The sequence below is a fragment of the Vidua macroura genome, chromosome 2 (assembly GCF_024509145.1).
Source record: "Vidua macroura isolate BioBank_ID:100142 chromosome 2, ASM2450914v1, whole genome shotgun sequence".
Classification (NCBI taxonomy): domain Eukaryota; kingdom Metazoa; phylum Chordata; class Aves; order Passeriformes; family Viduidae; genus Vidua; species Vidua macroura.
Genome location: NC_071572.1, coordinates 66,133,950 through 66,153,359, shown reverse-complemented (window position 1 = coordinate 66,153,359; position 19,410 = coordinate 66,133,950). Strand labels below are relative to the sequence as shown.

General features: G+C 34.7%; 1 protein-coding gene across 6 annotated transcripts in view; it reads right to left on the bottom strand.

Moving 5' to 3' along the window:
• ABI3BP (ABI family member 3 binding protein) overlaps positions 1-19,410 on the bottom strand; it is a 127,876-nt gene that overhangs the window by 71,738 nt on the left and 36,728 nt on the right. For all 6 annotated transcript variants that reach the window (XM_053970119.1, XM_053970122.1, XM_053970121.1 and 3 more), the window contains exons 5-11: positions 15,781-15,962; positions 12,794-12,855; positions 7,820-7,871; positions 7,311-7,373; positions 6,177-6,272; positions 5,778-5,855; positions 516-596 (exon numbers count right to left, since the gene is read on the bottom strand). In XM_053970119.1, coding sequence (XP_053826094.1) covers positions 516-596; positions 5,778-5,855; positions 6,177-6,272; positions 7,311-7,373; positions 7,820-7,871; positions 12,794-12,855; positions 15,781-15,962 — 614 coding nt within the window. The remainder of the gene's footprint in view (positions 1-515; positions 597-5,777; positions 5,856-6,176; positions 6,273-7,310; positions 7,374-7,819; positions 7,872-12,793; positions 12,856-15,780; positions 15,963-19,410) is intronic.

Sequence of the window (19,410 nt, the reverse complement as noted above, 5' to 3'; positions counted from 1 at the left end):
ATAAAAAAAAAAAAAAAAAAAAAAAAAAAAAAATCAGTAGAGTTCTTCTTTCCTTCAAGGCAAATACAATTATATCCCATCACATGCTATATAAAATTGTTCTTACTCATTGCTGTTGGTGTTACCTAAATGAATCTGTAATAAGAAGAAAATCAAGGAGGTAATTATTTAAATTCTATCACTGAGGTCAATTTTACAGACAGAAATTTTATGTCATGTCAAACATACAGATCACATAGACAGAAAGCATTAATTTCAAAAATCGAATCACACAGTGAAATCTGTGAATGCCACAGTTCAGCCAGAGCTAGGTTCATCCTGCTTTATAATTCATTCCAGTATTAGTCACTGGAACCACAAAAGAAACCAGAATATTTTAATCAGGACTTCCCTTGGAGCCAAAACAAAGAGTAGTAGAAAAGCAGTAGAAAAAATTTTCTACAGCAAGTAGTAGAAAAATTCTGCTGAAGGTAAAAAAGTGCAGAAAGAATGTAAAGAGCAGAAAAATTAGTTACCTGATATGTTTTGAGTTTGCACCAATTTTGGTTTAGGCGTCAATTTAAGATCTTCAGGTCCATGTGTTTTCTCAGCCTGAGCTAGAAGAAAGAAGCTTAATGTAATTTAAAATCCCCCTGAACTTTTCTTGATCCACTGCCCAAAGCCTGATGCTTTTCTTATCACCATTTCATCTCATATGATTAGAATGATTTCTACAGCAGCTCAAATCCATCAGGATTAATATTTACTTTTGTTTTCAGATGTGAAATCTATATGTGTGTTTTGCTGCAGTTTTATATTAACAAAAGAAAATAAAAGTCATGAACTGCAAAGTTTAGGTCAGAAACTCATACTGTACTTCTGTTACAGCCTCTTAAATTCATTGTAATAGATTATAAACAAGATCCATTACATCACAAAGTGTATTTACAAATATTTTCCTTGTTATTCTGAATGGGTTTTAATCCTTCTAATATAAAAATTTTCAGGAATGTAATATATACTTACCTGTAATATCTTGGCTCTTTCAATTTTCTAGTAATTTAAAATAGGTTTGATTTCCATTCATACTTCTAATTATACATTTTTAGAGTAATATACAGGCAGTTTATTAAACAGCAATTAAATGTACCTAAACTGAATTGCTGGCCATATTTTAATATACTACTGCATAACTATCTCTGCAAGCTGTTTCACGTAACAATTAATGCCAATAATAACTAAGGTTACTTCTTTCCTCTGTATCTTACTGGAGATCCCAGGGGTGTTTAATCAGTCATGCAGTACTCAGAATTGGTCATCTAAGACTGTAAAATTACAAGGCCTATGGGTATGGAACACAGAATGGTAAGGTCTTAGCCTTGAATGCCACAAGCACATTAATGCCCTCCACAGAGCAAATTGCACAGTATTTAGTGCCAGTTGCTATTTGGAAGAGATCTTTAATATTGATGGTTGGCATTAATATAGCACTAGGTTTTAGTATTAATTTAATAAAAGAGCATTTTCTTTTTGAGACACATTAGAAGACAGTTTGGTTTTTCCTGCATGTCCTCCAAGCATTTTCCACAATCTACTTAACACGCTTCAAGCAAGAGCTGATTGTGGAGGTTTATAAGCTTCTTATTTCATTTAGCGAAAAAAAAAGTGCTGTTTCCCACATTCTAAATAGTGGGATTCAGATGGTATTACACTTATAACAGTTACACTATTTTCTAGTTTGGAGTATGTGTCACACAGTCTGGAACCTTTACAGATGCTGCCTTGTTAGGGCTCACTTCAGCTTCTAAGTCAGTCACAGTGCTGCCATCAGTGCAAGGAGAAGTTCACTGTCCAGAGAAGGCAGAGCAATTTCTCTCTATGAAACTTGTGGGAGAGAATTCACTCATAAGAAATACTGAAGCAACCACTAAGTACCTGTACCTCAGGAGCAGTTCAAAATCTAACATTTCTTGTTGGTGAGGTGCAATAATGAAAACAAAACAAAACAAAACAAAACAAAACAAAACAAACCAAAAACAAAACAAAAAACAAACAAACAAACAAACAAACAAAAAAAACCAAATACAAGCAAATACAGAACTCATGATATTTTGGATTTTTTTTTTTTTTTAGAGGTCAGAGGGTTTACACTCAAATGAAATGTGTCTTAGCTGAGCAAGCTGAACAAGATAAAACATGCCTAGAATTAGAACAAAAGAAGCCAAGCTCTCAATTTTGCAGAAAACATTGTAGGAATGACATGAAAATAAGACAGACATTTTTCTTAAGAAGAAGATGCAGAAAGTTTAGGCTCTGAAAGTTAAATTAGAGAAAAGAGAAATGCCTCTGACTATTCCAGGGCAGCAGGCAAGCTAGGCCTATTGTAGTGGTTCAAGGCTGTCTGTAAAGTAAAGCATTAACACAGCCAAGTTACTTTAATATCACAGCATGGAATACAGCAAGCATGCACCTAGGCAATGTTTCTTAAACTATTTCCTCTGATTTCTCTTGCCTCACTTTTCCTCTACAAGTGGAATTAAGACATTCTGATGAAAATATTAATCTCACTCGTGATATACCCTGTGAGCACAAGGGGAACTCTTCAGGGGGCAGGCAGAATGAGGACAGGAGGCACAGAACTTGGAAGACATGGCATCAAAGGAGATATTTCAACTGAACATTAACCCTAGTTAATGGATTCACAGGTGGCACTTTTCATTTCAAGCCTATTCTGTATTTCACAAATCTAATTCACTAAATTTGTAGTATAACCCCTCACATAAATAACTAGCTTTCTTTTTTTTCCTTTTTTTCTTCTTTTTTCTTTTTTTCTGAAAGAGAAACGAGTTCTTTCATGTCCCACATGTCCCAGACTAATGTGCTCATATTTCTAGGGGTTGGTGAGCTCTTTTTTTTTTTAAAAAAAAAAAAAAAAAAAAAATTCTTTCATGTCCCAGACTAACGTGCTCATATTTCTAAGGGTTGGTGAGCTCCAATTTCCCTGTGAAGTTAATAGAAAGACACATTTAGCAGAGAAGAAAAGTTTTTTGAGGTATATTAGACAACAATTCAAAGATTGAGGAAAGCACTAGAGATTTGAGCAGTTGTGTTAAGAATAAATTAGTCCTGAGTGGAAAATATTGGAACAAGCCTGGCAAAAACAAAGAATGAAAGCATTTACTAACAAGTCTTTCCATGGAAATGCATGCCAAGGGAGGGGAGGATTGAAATTGAGAAAATTATGGGATGTCTGGTAGACAAATACATGAAAAAAAGTTCCTAAACTGTGTCACATCACAGAACACACCCTTTGATGAAGAGCCAGTGGAATACAAGAGCAGCCCAGCTCAGAGCCTTTCAGATAGACTGCCTGCTGAAACACTTGGAGCTCCCTTCTTCCCTCCTAGCATGGCTGATGACACAACAGCTACTACAGCACAGAGCTCCTTCTAAATCACCGTTCTCCTGCCAGTCTGGCACCAGTCCTTAAATCTTCCACAGCAAATAATTATTATGCCTTACTCAAAGAATCCAGTATAATTTTTCAAATTGCAATGTCTGAATGAAATATAATGAAGTAGATCCTCTTGCTAAACTCAATTAATTATGTCTATATACTAAACAGTTTAAATGCAACCCTTACAAAGTGTTGGTGCTCAGATCCCTCACCTAAGTTACTCATAAAAGAATACTTCAGCATTTTAGCCAGAGAAGTTATTTTTCCATGTTCCATGGCAAGACAGAATTACACTTGAAGAACATTTTTCTTTTAAAGGATTCATTTTCACTTCCCTGTTTCCTGGCTTCTTTTTTTTTTTTTTTCTCTTTAACTGAAATACTGTAACCACAATGGAGCATGATATGCTCTAATATGAGGCACTGGTGCTGAGATCAACAAATAATATCTGAAAGGAATGGTCACCACAGGGAAAAAAAGCATGGAAGCAAAACCACAAAGGAAGCTTGAAATGGAAGATGAAAATTATTCTAAATATTTCAATAAGTAACTATTGGTGTGAGAGCAATAAGAATGTGTTTAGTTGTAACAAATTGTTACTAAATTGATACAAGGAAAGATAGTATTTGCAAATTTTTACCAGTATAATGAGACCTTATCCAACTTCATAGACATACAATTCTGTGCCATGCTAGACATGACAATGTTTATGGTTAGAAATTCTACATGTTGGTACATAAATATAATTACAGAACACAAAGGAAATGGTATGAACCAATACTCTCCTCCCCAGCTGCTACATTTCACACTCTTTAGCTGACTGACCAATATATTCCATCAACAAGGAATGACACATTTTGATTAGATGAATGCAAGCTTGAGGGCTGAGATTTGAGGACATGGATTCTGTCGGAGAACCAACCATACAAATGTATTCAGTTTTCACTTTCACCAAAAAATGGCAAAGTTCTAGAAAATACACTTCCAGATTGCCATTTCTTAAACAGCAGTTACTTAAACAAGGTAAATAATCTAGTAACATAGTAAAAAAATTTAATTTCACAAGAGACCTTGAACTGTAAGAGAAAACAAACCAATCAAACAACCTAAAAAGACTCCTTACAGCTTTCTAAAAAGGATCCACACATTTTCAATGCATCCTTTGATAATAAATTCTTGTGAAGAGGCATCCTTTTATTCCCTTTTAATATTTAGGATGAACAGAAAAGAGCCATCCATATGAAGGCTTTGCAGAAAGGAAGAAAAGGTTTAAAGTAGAATCTGGAAAATATATTTATCTATTGAGTAGGAAATAAAGTTCTAACATTTTCACAGAAGAAAAAAAGATGGATCAGTTAGTCTGAAAGACTGTTGTCAATGATTACATGGTATTGCTGCATTTCTTTACCCTTTTTAATTCCCTATGTATTTTTTGGGAGGGTTATTTATTCTGTTTTGTTTTTTTTTTTTTAAGACTAAGGTGTTATGATGAAGTTAAGCATAGCATTTTTAAATATACTTAAGGAATAAAATAAACACAATCATATTTAAGGGCAGTATCTGTCTGAACTGTGTGATGTCAAAGAAACCACATGCTACACTACTTCATCCAGCCAGGAAAGACTTTATAAACAGAGGGGAGTAATGCCAGCAAGATCCCAAAATATGCCTAAACTAAACCAAAGCAAACCTTTGGTCATTGTTTCCTCAAATTCCTTTTTAATTTTAATTTCTTGCCACTGTTTAAGCATTCCTTCTTCCTTTCAGCAAAGAAGTTGGCAGAAGCCAGCTATTGTCTCTTGTGACAGCAGAACCAAGACTTCCAACTCAGTTATAGGATTAGAGCCAGACTATAGAAAATGAAGATAGGCATATGCCTTATTAAACAATTCTGAAATGTGGGTCAATAAAGTGGGTGATAATTTGATCTTCATCATCTGACTCTGAACAATTCAGCTCTTTCAAATCCTTTTCTCCCCCGCCCTCAGACTGAAAATGTTCAAATATATGACTGTACTTGTCATACAAATTCATAAAGTAGTCTGTGTTACACAAAAAAAGCTCACTTTGCCATTTTTTAAATTTCAAGGCATCCATCATGCCACAAAGTATGGTTCTAATTCTAAGTAGTTTTATAAACCTAATAATTATATCACCTGAAACTTTCGTCCAAAATTAGATCCAGATTTTTATCCACATTACCACTTCTTGCTAATTTAGCCACTATCCTCCTGTTTTCCAACTACTATTTTAACTTTAGAGCACAAAGATGGGTTTCATTTTAGTTTATGTATTTGGCAAAGATATTCCACAGTGTTTCTAAAAACAGAATTTTCATTACCTGGAAGGGACTGTGGGGAGATTTCTTGAACTTCTGGTGTTTTGGATTCAGCAGGCCATACTCCAGTTTCATTCTTAGCTAAAAGAACAGACATTAGAGAGTAATTAAAAATATATATCTGCTCTCTTTTAGCACAGATTTCTTTCTGTCCCACTTTAGTTTGACGAAGTAGGCCACCATGGATAAATGTGGACAGCTGAGTACCTTTAGGACCCAATGAACTTCCACTGCACAGTCACTACAAGTGATGTTAAACACATGAGGTTTTGGTTTTGTTTTGTTAATTAAAAAATACTTTAAAATAAAATTTACAGCAAGGATTTAAAGACTTAGGAATCATTATTTTCACAGTGCAAAATGGTTTTCAGCATTTCTCATTTGCTTAGCATTTCTGCTTACCCAGTTTTTTCCTGGATGCTTGACGTATGTCATCTACTGTCAGGAGAGGAGAAAGTTTCTGCTGACTTTCATTGAGACCTGGAACAATAAGGTGCACTACAGAGAAAGATAGGTGCCATTAATTCCAGAAGACATGAAAGCAAACAGTCTGCTCTCTGAGATACCTGACTAACTACTACTGAACCACTGGGAGTTCAGTCTGAATATGTGAGAAATTAATTTGCTCTATCCTGTAATTATCTCTCCCATTTGGTGCTATTTCCCCTTTGTACCACTCCTTCTATCACCACCATCTCATTATTTACCAGAGTTGGAAACCATTTGACACTGGAACACACAAACCTGTAATACTGCAGCATCACGGATACTGGGACAAATTCTGTCTGGTGGGCCACGTGGGTTCAACACCAGACTGGGTTAGTATGTGTGTGTTTGACTCACATCAATACACTGAAACTCACACAAAGAAAACTTAAGCCGAAGTTATGCCATCATAGAAAATATATAAATGAATAAACAATAAATCCAGGAATAAATTGGTCACAAGGTACATGGTGCAGTGAGCCTTTCCTGGAAATTTCAGGCAGACTAGTAGTTCACCACACTCTGACAGACTTTCCCCTGGTTTTATGTTCTAAGCCAATACTGCATATTCTTATAGGTGAAACAAGAACATAAAGCATGAAACTGAATGGCTTGGAGGGAAACAGTAATGCCCCCAGATCTAATATCAAATTCTAATTTCAAGATCTCTGTAGTTTAATATATCAGGTTTGTGACTGTAGATGTGATGTTACTGTGCTACCTTAAAAGCCCAGTTAGAACAATCCCTCATCTCAACAAGACCTTTGCCATAGAACTTCATTTGAAGTATGAAAGAACTCCTTGGCTTAAACAGTAACAGTGTCTTCTTTTAAATACAATGACAATAAAATTATTCTATCTCACTTAAGCTACAAAATTCTTGAACCATCTGTACCAACATAAAATGTAACAAAAACTGTCTGCACCAGCTGCAAAATACCCTTTGATATGCAAGGAAAAACAATTAAGATCAAGAAAATTAAAAGCATTTGCACAATTCTAAGTTTCAACCAGGGGTTAAGAGAAATAATAAAAATATCTTCTAGTCACCTAATATTGCTCCTGGGAGAGAAGAACTATCTGGTACTTTTGACTGTGTCCGATTTTGAATAACTGTGGAGACAACACAGGGATATTAGAAGGTAATTAAAATAAACAAAAAAAAAAAACAAAAGAAAAAAACCAAACAAAAAAAAAAACAAAAACAAAAAAAAAAACCAACCAACAACAACAACCCCACAAAATAAGAAACAAAACCACACCTGAAACAAACCTCAGTATTCTAAAAACCTTTCCTCAATATTTGCAGATAAGGACACCATCCTAATCCTTTCTGTATTTACATTCAGTTTAAGAGACAGCAAACTGCATTTCCTCTACATCATCTCTTAATTGTGCATCTCTTTCCCCTGGCATATTAATTCTGGTTAAACTGACATTCTGTGCTTATGTTATTATAGGGGCAGCTGCAGGACATCCCATTGCTCTGACACTCATTTTAATCTCAAGTTAGTCTTGCAGAGTTTAAGAATAAATTTTTTTTAAATGCACAAACTTACTTTGTTTGATTATTGTGACAGGAACCAACTTCTTATTATCACTCAGTATAATCTGAAAAAAGAGAAAAAAAAGATAAAAACAGAGCCTTGGGAGAACTACCATAATAGTAATTGAACTGAGTAATAAAAATAGAGGGTTCTAATCCAATACCACGCCTGTCCCAAGTTAACGCTGGATATGGCTCTGGTCCTGGTCCCTGATGATTGTGCTATTGCTTTGATTCCCATGGACTAATGTGTTAATATTGCATTTTGATCTCCTTCTAGCAGCTTGAGATGTTTTGCTCAATAAAAACATAGCATTTGACAGCTTAGGAAACCCCAATTCTTTTTTCTCTTATGGATCTCTGGAGCACTCACTGGGGAGTCGTCCAGAATGCTGAAAAAAAGCTGAAATTTAACTACAGCAAAACATGTGAAACATACAATTATAATTTGGTCACAGGACACAAACATATTCTCAGGAATACTATATTTAGAACATAGACTATTCCAGAACCAGGTGCACATTTGTAAACCACAAGCACTCTTGGGTGCATAGCCTGATTAAAGTAGATTAGCTCAGAAAAATTTTATTTAGTGGAATTGTTTCCAAAGGACAAGCGGCCAGCCACCCACATGATTCTTACATTTTTATGCTAAATACTTGGACTTTTATGCTGTTCATTATTCTTTGGCCCAGATTACATCTTGCCTAAATGTGAATATCCAATTATATTGATATCATAAAAAAAAGGAATACATGAATGGACCCCACAGTTATTAGAAGAAAACAGCTGATAACAAAGATAAGAATTATGAACAAATTTTGAAAGCTTAATAATATACTCAAGTGATGAGAGAAGGTAGACTGTAACGCTAACAACATAAAAATGCTAAATACATTAAAAGGGGAATTTTTTTTTTAGTTATATTTGAGTTAAAAAAAGAAAATAACTCCAACAGTCACTTTCCATGCTAAATGCATTCTGCTCAAATCAGAATCAGATAATGTTAATTTTGCATTTTATGACATCTAGTCTACTTCATGTAAAAGAATACTTGCATGAAAGTCAGCATTTGATGACAAAATGCTAATCACTTACCTAAGGATAGCTATTTTTGTTCTATTCTAAATACTTCCAAAAAGCCTTAAAAACAATGGTTGGGAACACATTAAACACATACCAAAGTTTAAGAAGCTGGAAGAAGGCCAATCTCCATAAGTAAGATGGACCTTTCCTTGGGGAAATGGATGGAGGCAACTCACTCTATGATTATTGTCTGCTACCTAATAACAATTTTGCATTGGTTGAACATGGTCTTAAATTAATGGAGATTTCAATCATTGTCATTATATTAGGATAGAAATAATCTTCCTTCTTTATTTTTCCTTTTTTTACATTTCCACTTTGTTTTCTAGTGAAAAAAATTAGTTGCAGATGATCTGCTTTTGAAGTAGTTCTCCCTATTCATGTGACTAACAAATGGGATAGAATGCATTTGTTGGAAGAAGGTGTTCATTTTATTGTATTTCTCCTCAGAAGCCTTACATTCAAATAAACAGCTCTGAAGCTGTAGTGAGCACTTGTGTAACCTCTACTGTAGAACTTCTAATCATAATTACTATCAGCCTTTTTACTAGTAAAGAGTTCTTATATTGACAAGAGCATTATTTCTCTGTTGGGTAATAATGGATGGCTACAATGATAGCAATATAAAAATTCAAAATACAGTTAAATATATTAAAAATGTAGTTTATCACTCAAGAATGAATAATTTATATGAAATCCATGTTCCCCAGCTGCTATAATTAGACTGCTCACCTGCACAAATCTGTAACCACTGCACTTGAAATCTACCCATGTCGTCAAGCCTTCTCCTCAGTTTCCGCAAAGTGACTAATTTAGATATCCCTAGTAATATTTACTACTTACACAAACTATTTTGGAAATGCCAGCCCATCATCTGTACGAATGGCACTATCAACCATATTTTCCAGACAGGGAATATAAAGCATATAGATATTAGGAACATTAGTTATTTAAACAACTGCTGCCATCATGAAAGAAGATGGCAAATAATATATTCCTTATTTTCAGAGGAAAATGAGAGATGTAAATTATACCATAGGTCAGGCATCTCACTTCTTACCATATACATACAGCATATTCTTACAGGACCGCAAATCTCAAACGTTCTGTGAAACAGCACATGGCAACATTACTTTAAGAGACTTGTTCTTTCTTTCTGTGCTGTATTCTGATACTTCAAAAAGCCAAAACTAACTGGCATGCACATAAGAGACTTGTCCAGGAAGGATTAGGGTCAGTCTGGACCAAATAAGGTTTAGAAGAGCAGTAAAGTTTCCTTCTAGAGTTTAACAAATGGCAAAAGCTAAGAGTCCTTTTTGGCTGGAAAACTGGGGAGAACATCACCTTCCAAGCCAACATGAAACTAGAGGAACTTAACCAGAAAGACAAGGAAATAAATTTCTACTGTATTTTCTCTGCCCTACCACTACCCCTTGTTTATGAAGGGAAGAAGAATGACCAGTTCTAGAGCACTCCTTTTCTTCCGCTCTCTCATTAGCTGCTGCTCACACAGCCCCGGGAACTTAGACAAACTTAAAGGAAGAAACTGCCAAAAGAAACACAAGACGATATGTGTCTGATGTTGAAAGGGCAGTATGACTAGATGAGTTGGTAACATTGTTTTAATAAACAGCCTTTAAAAATGTCCTTACAGAGAAGAGTTAGGACCATGTTGATATGAGTCAGTTGTGTCTTTGGAGTAAAATAAAGCACAAACTTGGCCTAAATAACACTCATTTTGGATTTGCATCAATGATCTGATCACACCACTGAAACATACTCCACCTAGTGCTGTGGAAACTGAAGGAACAATGTAAACTATCTGCGTTTTGGCTTTCTGCACCAGTAAAGCAAGAATGATAAGAGAATTTTCAGAATAATCTATGTTATGTTTTCATTATATTTCTGTGGAAGGTGATAAAACAGTACTGCTCTGGAGCTGAGCCCTGTGAAGATCACAAAAAGGACCAGACATTGGCTCTAGTCCTCCTTTCATACTTGAGCTGTGCAAATATTTGGAGAACTGTTTTAGCTCACTTTCTCAGGACATCTCCCACATAAGTAGAATCCCTACTTGCACAGAAGCAGTGTAACAGTCAGGGTTCTGGCACACAGGGTTTGCTGAGAGGAGCAAAGGAACTCAGCTTGCACTCCATGTCCCAGAATGAATTACCTGATCTTGGGCTGTGCAACTTTAAAGATTCTCGTGGGACCAAGGGGAAGAACAGTAAAGTTGACTTCATCAACGTCATGAGTTGAGCACCCTCCTGAATATCTAACCAACTGGATTTATATTGCTCACAAATAAAACCTTTTCTCGTGAACTCATGACATAAGTATATTTCCAATAATATAAGCATTCCACTGATCTAACTGTATGTAGTGCAATTATTGAAGTATTACTGCCCTAAATGAATGGACATGGCCTCAAGTTGCACTGGGGAGGCTTAGATCAGATATTAGGAAAATTCATTTTCACAGAGAGGGGTGTCAAGCATTGGAAATGACTGCCCAGGGAAATGGTGGAGTCATCATGCCTGGAAGTGTTAAAAAATACATGGATACAACACTTGAAGACATGGTTTAATGGTAAACATGGTGGTGGTGCTGGGCTAGCACTTGGACTTGAGGAAATTTAAGATCTTTTCCAACCTCATTGATTCTATGATTCTGTGCATACCTAATTATTCCTAGAAGAAAATGTATTTAAGGAATTATGGCTTGATTCCTGAAGGAATTCCAGGTCTGAGAATTACAGACCATTTATAATATTCTGAAATATGAAAAACAAACAATGAGAAAACACACATTACCACCTCCTACCATGAAAACATTTGGAAAATCTCAGACAGAAGAGAATTGTGAAGAATGGGTAATTAATTTTGTAATAATTAACACTCATTAATTAACCCTCTAAAATCTCTAAAGTAAGAGGGATTCCTACATTTCTTGGGAAGTTATCCCATAATCTGCCTCAGAGATAGCAACCTAAAAAGAAGCAGAACAAAAAAAATCCTCCAGAAGATTATAATATTAGATGCTGAAACTTGCACTTTGATAAAAAAAACAAGGAAAGGAAATATAAAGAAAAAAAATTAATCTCATAGTAGAGCTGGTAATGCTCAGAAGTTATGACTAAAATGTCTATTTTTCACTAAAAAAAAGAGTGGGGTTTGTATTAAAATCCACTAGCTGGTTTGATCCAGAGAGCCTTCATTTCTGCTTCAGCTCTTAGAAGAAAAAAACATCTGGGTACATGAATCCATAATCAAATGAAATCCAACCACGCTTGCTTGAGAATGTTTACAGAAAAAGTCAGATGAGGGGAAAAATTTTTATTTATAAAAATCAATTTTTTAATGAAATGGTAAAAATTCTACCATGCCACATAAAAGGATTTAATGAACAGCCTAGCAAACTTGGTTAAGTTGCCGTTTCCAGCTTCCTCTGGTTCTGCAAACACTTGCTTCACATATGGGAGCTATCAGTGAATTCAGTGGGATGACTAATTTAGAAGACCTGAGTATATACAAAATTACTCTATAAAATCACATCACCAAGTTATCCCTAAGTTAATTGATCACAACAAATATCACCGTTTAACAAACCTGACTACTACAAAGGAATAAGCCACTTTTAAGTTTTGAATCTACAGATGGGAATCATCAGATTTATCTTTGATTGGCTGGAATAAGTGTATGCAATCATCTCAGTTACAATTCTCAATTATTTTTTCCATCAACACATTTAAACATTTTCCATATAGTGCATTTAACAGATTGTTTTCTATATTGGTAGTTTGTGGCCTTGATAATTTCTTTCTCACTGAAGACTAACAGAGAATTAAAATTTTGATCATATGAAACATGAATCACATAAAAAAAGAGACTGTTTTGCATACCTGTGTTTGGGAATTGGGTACCAACTTATACATATTCTGGAGTTGTCCATTTACTTTTTTACCTGTTTTGACAGAAAGATAAATAAATACACAGAATTATTTTTTGTTTTGTCCAAAGCAAAGCAAACCAAGTTTATTCACCTTTTATTTGTTGATAAGTTAGAAGGCTTAATTAAAAGCCTATATAAAAACAAATCATGGAAAAAATTTTTTGTTCTGTGTCTCCAGATCCATTAATACATCTGCAAGGCCTTCTCTTCACATTTTGACAGCAAGGAAATCAAATGTATTCTTCACGTTTTGTTTATGGTTTTGTTTATCTCAATGTATCAACAAATACCCAGACTTAAATTCAATCTTTTTTTCTTAAGTTGTCCTCTTAGTTTCTAAGTATTAGAAGGTTCTTGTGATGCAGCTGTTGAGTAAGCCAAGAAACATTTCTCTTCAGCACCTACTCTACTCTAGCATGCTGCTTCAAACTTTCTCTATATCTTCCACCTTTACACTTTTCTGCTGCCTTTCCAACAATGGATGTGCAAACAAGAGTCAAGCTACATGTTACCATATTTTTTTCAAATTCCATCCAAAACAGATGAGAAGTAGAAAAAAAACCCTCAACTCTAAAGCAATATCAATTGAGATTCATTTAAGTTGGAACAAAGTCTTTCAAAGTGCTTGATACTTCTAAAGAACAGGACTTACTATTGGCCCAAATTCAAGGGAAAAGTGACAGAAGTTTCACAATGACTTCATGAGAAAATCATGGTAAGATGCTATGAAATAAGCTACTTTCATCTCTTCTGAAAAAAATCAGTTAAATAAATGCTGAAATTTTGCCATGCCTTTCATGTGTTCTCAAATCATGAATTAAAAGCAGATTCTTGTCCCAACCCCTCCCAACATAACAAAAATTCAGCGTGTAGATTCAACAAATCCAGGAACATGCAAAAGAACTTTCAGTTTCTACTAATTGATGTATTCTTCAGTGGAAAAAAGAACATTTACAGTGAAGGATGTTTGGTTTAGGTTGAGATGCTTCTCCTATATGAGAAATACTTGATAAAAACCAGGAAATTAGTACAGAAGAGACGTGTCTGTGTTGATTGATAACCTTTACAGGCATCTGGTTATACATTTATTATAAATACACACTCTCTTTTCACTGCCCACATTTCCTGTATCTACCTGCTATACACTAAAAATATGAACGGCTTGAATTTAAGAGTGCTGACAATTTTCCCTTGTAAGATTCTTTATTAGTAGACCAGAATGAAGACATGCAGGGTAATCACAAACTCCATGGATTTAGCTGCTGCAGAAGCATCACTGAATACACAAGTCTGCATTGCAGACAAAAGAAATCTTATGTAAATAGACTATTAACTCTTACAAGAAATAATCTTCCAACCAAAGTCAATGGGCCTCCATACCCTTACAAGAATTATTCTCATGACCTATTAAAAATGTAAAATGTCTGTAAGAAACACCACTTGGAAATACATTACATAGAAAGATAAAATTTGGGGATGTTTTCTCAGACCTGAACAAGTAATAAACTATAAACATTTTGCACTCATCACTCCCTCTTATTTTAAGTGCTGAAATATATTTCATCACTTGCTCTACAGATGACTTTAAGATGTTTGAAATGTAGAAAAAAACAGAAAAAACACTTGGTAAGAGAACTATAAGGCTGAGAAACAGAGCTTTTTGTGAGTCAGGTATAGGAAAAGGCTACCCCTGTAATCCTCTTTAAGCTATGGTATAGCAATGCCATTATTCTGGACTGCTAAAACAGCTCTATGGACACTGGACAGGTGCTTCAAAGTTACAGCTTTGTACTTTATAATGAAGGCCAGCAAAGCTCTTTATTAGAGAGTATGAAGGTTTCCCCAGTGTTACAAGCCACCACACTGCTCCCCTCCCTTATCCTCAAGTACATTGAGCTCTGTAACTCACCTGCAAGTCAAAACTGAAGTCCAAATTAAATTTCTGCAGGAAATCTCATATGAATAAGGCTCTCTAATGAGAATTCCCATTCTTTATATTTTGAGTCAAGCTAAAAATACTAAGCATAGGAGTTTCCAGCATCTTCTGAGCAACATCATATTTCAAAACACCTTTATGCAAATACTTGAGGAAAATAAATCAAATTGGATAATCTCTGTTAAGTCCTCTCTTCTCATTACAAGGAGGAAAACTCCACTGATGCCTGTTTCCTCTACTTGTATGAGTGACTCTTTCAGCAATACATGCTTTTACAAGGGTTAATTTGACATCACTTTTCCTGTATTGTCTTGGGATTTCAGAGGAGAACCTTAAAATATGAATGACAGCCAGCCAGAGGTGTTATACACTGCCTCCATGAAAACAAAAACAAAAGCATACATGACACTGCATGCTTCAGACATGATTCATTTAATACTTTGAAAATTAGCTTCATATTCAACTTTTGAGTGGAATCATAAAGGGCCCATTGAGGCAGGACAGGCCTTGTCTAGCTTGAAGACCAGCTTCAATGTAAATGGAAGTGTAAAAGAAGATTCAAACCATGCTAATAATTTCCATCACTCATACTAGCTCATGGAAGAAATTCAATAGATTAGTTGGATGATGGTTTAGTTCATTACTTGATCATCTTATTATTCATGGCCTAAGGAAAAAGCTTAGAATCCAGTCAGAAGTATGAATATTCATACTCAACATTTGATGTGGATCTGTACTAAACACCATTAGAATTCTATCAACCTGCAGCAGATCCTCTATTTGCAATGACAAGAGAACACCTTTCAGAAGACTAGGTGGCAGTTTTTCAAAACCAAAATATTTCTAGTTTCAGCAATTCATAAAAGAATTTTTAGGGGCAGAATGGATGGCATTTAAACAATAAAAACTTGATCAGTGGCTTATTCTAATTAATACCATAATAGAGGAAAAAATACTGTCAAAATCAGCAGCTATTTGATCAACTGTTGTCAAATACTTACTAGAGAGCACTGTCTTATGATTCAAAGTCTTGCTCCAAATACTATCCTCTGCATTGTCTTTAACTCCAAATTCATAAGGTGTGTTTGGCTTCAGGTTGTCAATCACTGTCTCTGTAGCTGGGCAGAGCTGAAAAACCCATTTCTTGTCTTTACCTTTTTCTCTGTAGCGAACTGTATAGAACCTGCTTGGGAAAAGAAAATAGATCTAGGTAAAGGAATTCACTATAACAATTTTTGTGATGAAATAATAATAAATCTTAAAAAATCTATTGTTCTTGTTCTTTCTGGCTCTTTATGGTCACCAAATATCAGCAAAACCAGATTTATTCCATATATAAATACCCCATCATACAGACCCTGACATTAGGATTGTTGTACAAAGAGCAAAAGGACAGTCTCCTTATTCACAAACACCCACTGTACGTGAGGTTCTAACCAGAAAGTGTAAGCTCATTGTCCAAGCAATTTCTGTGATTCCAACATATGCCAGAACCAGTCAATTGAATTATGAGTCTGCTAGTCAAGAAGCCTCTACTGATTTCTCAAAATCATCTATATCCATCCAGTGAAAGGTGTTCCCATCAAAATTAGTCCAAAAACATTCTCCAGGGAAGACCAGTAATATCTATTTTTGTATAATACATTCCTCATTCAGATATTCCATTATGCATTGCCCCCACTTCAAATAAAAAAATAAACCAAGACATTACTTTCAGCAGTTTAAATTAATAGCATGATGAATACTAACAGATTGTGAAATTAGGAAACATTTCTACAGAAATTGCCCAATTCTGTCAAGGAGCACCACCCTGAAAAAGCATGACTGCAATGTTAACCAATCAAAAAAAAGGTGTAAATGGTGAGAGCTTCAACACAAGAACTCCCCTGCTGACTATAGTCTCATTTTCAGTACACATGCTGAATCACTACCAGAACAGAGTGGCGGTTTCTTTTCTGGGAAAAGCAAATCTCAGAGAGTTTTGGCAACTTTTTAATCCAAGTATTACTGAAAATTGTTACACATACCATAAATAATTCATATCCATCATCCATATCTATCTCACATTTACATCATCTGAAAAGGGACTAATTCAATCCAATTGTATTTCGCCACACTTAAATAGAACAACTTAATGCTTGCAAATCAAGGTTGCAAGATTTATTACAGGCATTATACCGACAGTTATACAGAGACAAAGGAAGAGAACTTAAAAAACCCCAAGCAACCAAAAAGAAGGTTCTTAACTGAAAAACTTTCAAAAGTCCAGACTAAAATTACTTAGTGGACCAAACCATACAGTCAATTCATAAAGCTGCTTCTGCTGAAGTTACAGAAGAGTGCTTTTAGAGTACAGTTTACATGAAATGTGACTGTTAAGTAGACATAAATTCCTACTTCACTTTTAAAACACAACCTAAGACAAGGCAAGTGTCACTCATGGAAAATATTTCCATACATAATGGTTCACTTTATTTATATATTTTATCTCATAACTGTCAAATTTGTTTTCTTGGCACCAAAAATATAGATTCTCCTGGTAAACCAGGAGCTACAATTCAGCTCATTCAGATACTTCACCAGGTTACAAGATCAATATTTATGTTGGCTCACATAACTTCATTCACTCTACTACTTTCTGTTCAGAACGAGATATAGTCTAAAAACTTGAAAAGGAAGGGAAAAAAACAGTATGGGAAAAAAAAAAAAAAAAAAAAAAAAAAAGTAGTGAATATTCTCTCTCAGTTCCAGGACTACCAAGTAATAATCTGCCTCCTTACTTCTGTGGGCAGTGATCTAATCAAATGTCAAATAATAGACCTAATTGTCAGTTAAACTGACAAAGAACATTTTAAACAATCAATTATTGGCAACATTAAAAGAAGGAAAAATTCTTCTCCTTTATCCTCTTAATCTATTTGTATGTAGTCACAGAGACATTAACCAACAGGAAAAGCTTGTTTGAACTCCCTGTCACTGTCTTGCAAAGGATGTAACTTTAATAAACAAATTCTATCCTCATCACAAATGCCTCTTACTGGACCCCATACAGTCTTTTGGTGAGGGATTTGGAAGTATAGACAGACATCAGATGTGAATTCAAGTGGAAACAGTCACCTTCTTCCCTTGCCTGAAAGAGGAATTTTCATTGGTTTTCATCTTCATCCTCACCTTTTCCTACCTATTTTAATCCAATGGAATAGAAATAAAGTGTTTGCATGTTATGGAAAAAAGAGAGCATACTGTTTCAGTTCAGTTATTGAACAATCTAAAATAACAGCTGCATCAGAAACAAGGAGAAAAAAAACACTAAAAACTTATTGATAACGAATAGGCTTTAAAGTGGCTGTCCCCACTTGCTTCTAGTGGACAAAATGTTCTACTTTTTAATGCTGTCTCTACACCTGGAAATTCCTTCACTCTAATATAAATTAAAATACTAAGAACACATGCACAACAAAAATAGGCCCCATTTTTCACTTAAATTCAAGACTATTATAAAATCTGAAAAGAAGATTTTCATAATTGTGCCAAACTATGCCATTAGAAAGAGAAACATACAGCAGAGAAGAAATGTGCTTTCAACTCCAAGATTTCCAAGCCTATAAAAACTTCACCAAGGGTATAAGTATTTCAGTGGAAACTTGCCATAGCGAGTATTAAAAACACTGACTGCAATGACAGAATTTCCTCAACCATTTTAATAAAAAGTAATAAAAATTAAGTTCCATTTAAGAATTTGCAGGTCACAATTATTTGACTATTAAAAATATCTAAATATCTACATGTGCTTTTGGGGAAATGCAATCATTTGTTTAGAGTAAAAATTCAGAAATGCCAAGTTTTGTCATTAAAGAACAACAACTCATTGTTAAAGAAGACCAACAAACTGCCAAATAAAATGCAATTTCAGTGTCTGCCTGAGAAAAATCATAGAATGTTTAGCATCTATATTCTTGAAACTCTGTATCTTTGATGATATTTTTTACTTTGTTTGCCTCTACATAAGACATACACAAAATGTGATGGCAGAAATAAAATAAGTAAGACTAAGTTCATAATTTAGAGGAAGCCACAAGAGCACAAGATTACTCATAGGCCAGCCACTGTAGTGATTACTATATCTGCAAAGTCAATGTAAATGACTCTCAGCCTGACACAGGTTATTTCTCTTTTATGTTCAGCTTACATAGTTTGTTTTTCAAAACTCTACAATGCAAGGCTGTGCTCAGACAGCCTTTTTGTTGCACTAGAAATCAAAATAAAATGACCATTTTAAAGAAACCGCACAGAAGGTTTTTGCTTTTGAGATGAAGCAAATCTTATTCACTGTTAAAAGAAGTAGAATTCTAGGATGGATAGGCAAGACATTAAGTTTTCATTTATCAGTGTGAATGATACTGTTTTTCCAAGAATTCCAGTGTCATTTTTCCAGTTTTTAACCAAATCTAATTTCAGCCAGATTCCCAGAACATGCTTGCACAGTCAAATATTCAGACACAAACAATTAGATACTGGAAATCTTATAAGGCAGATGGTTTTGTGAGATTTCAAGACTAGGTCAGTTTGTATAAATATGATGGATTTATTTGGAACCAGGTCCCAACCAAAACTCCAAACAATATAATCAA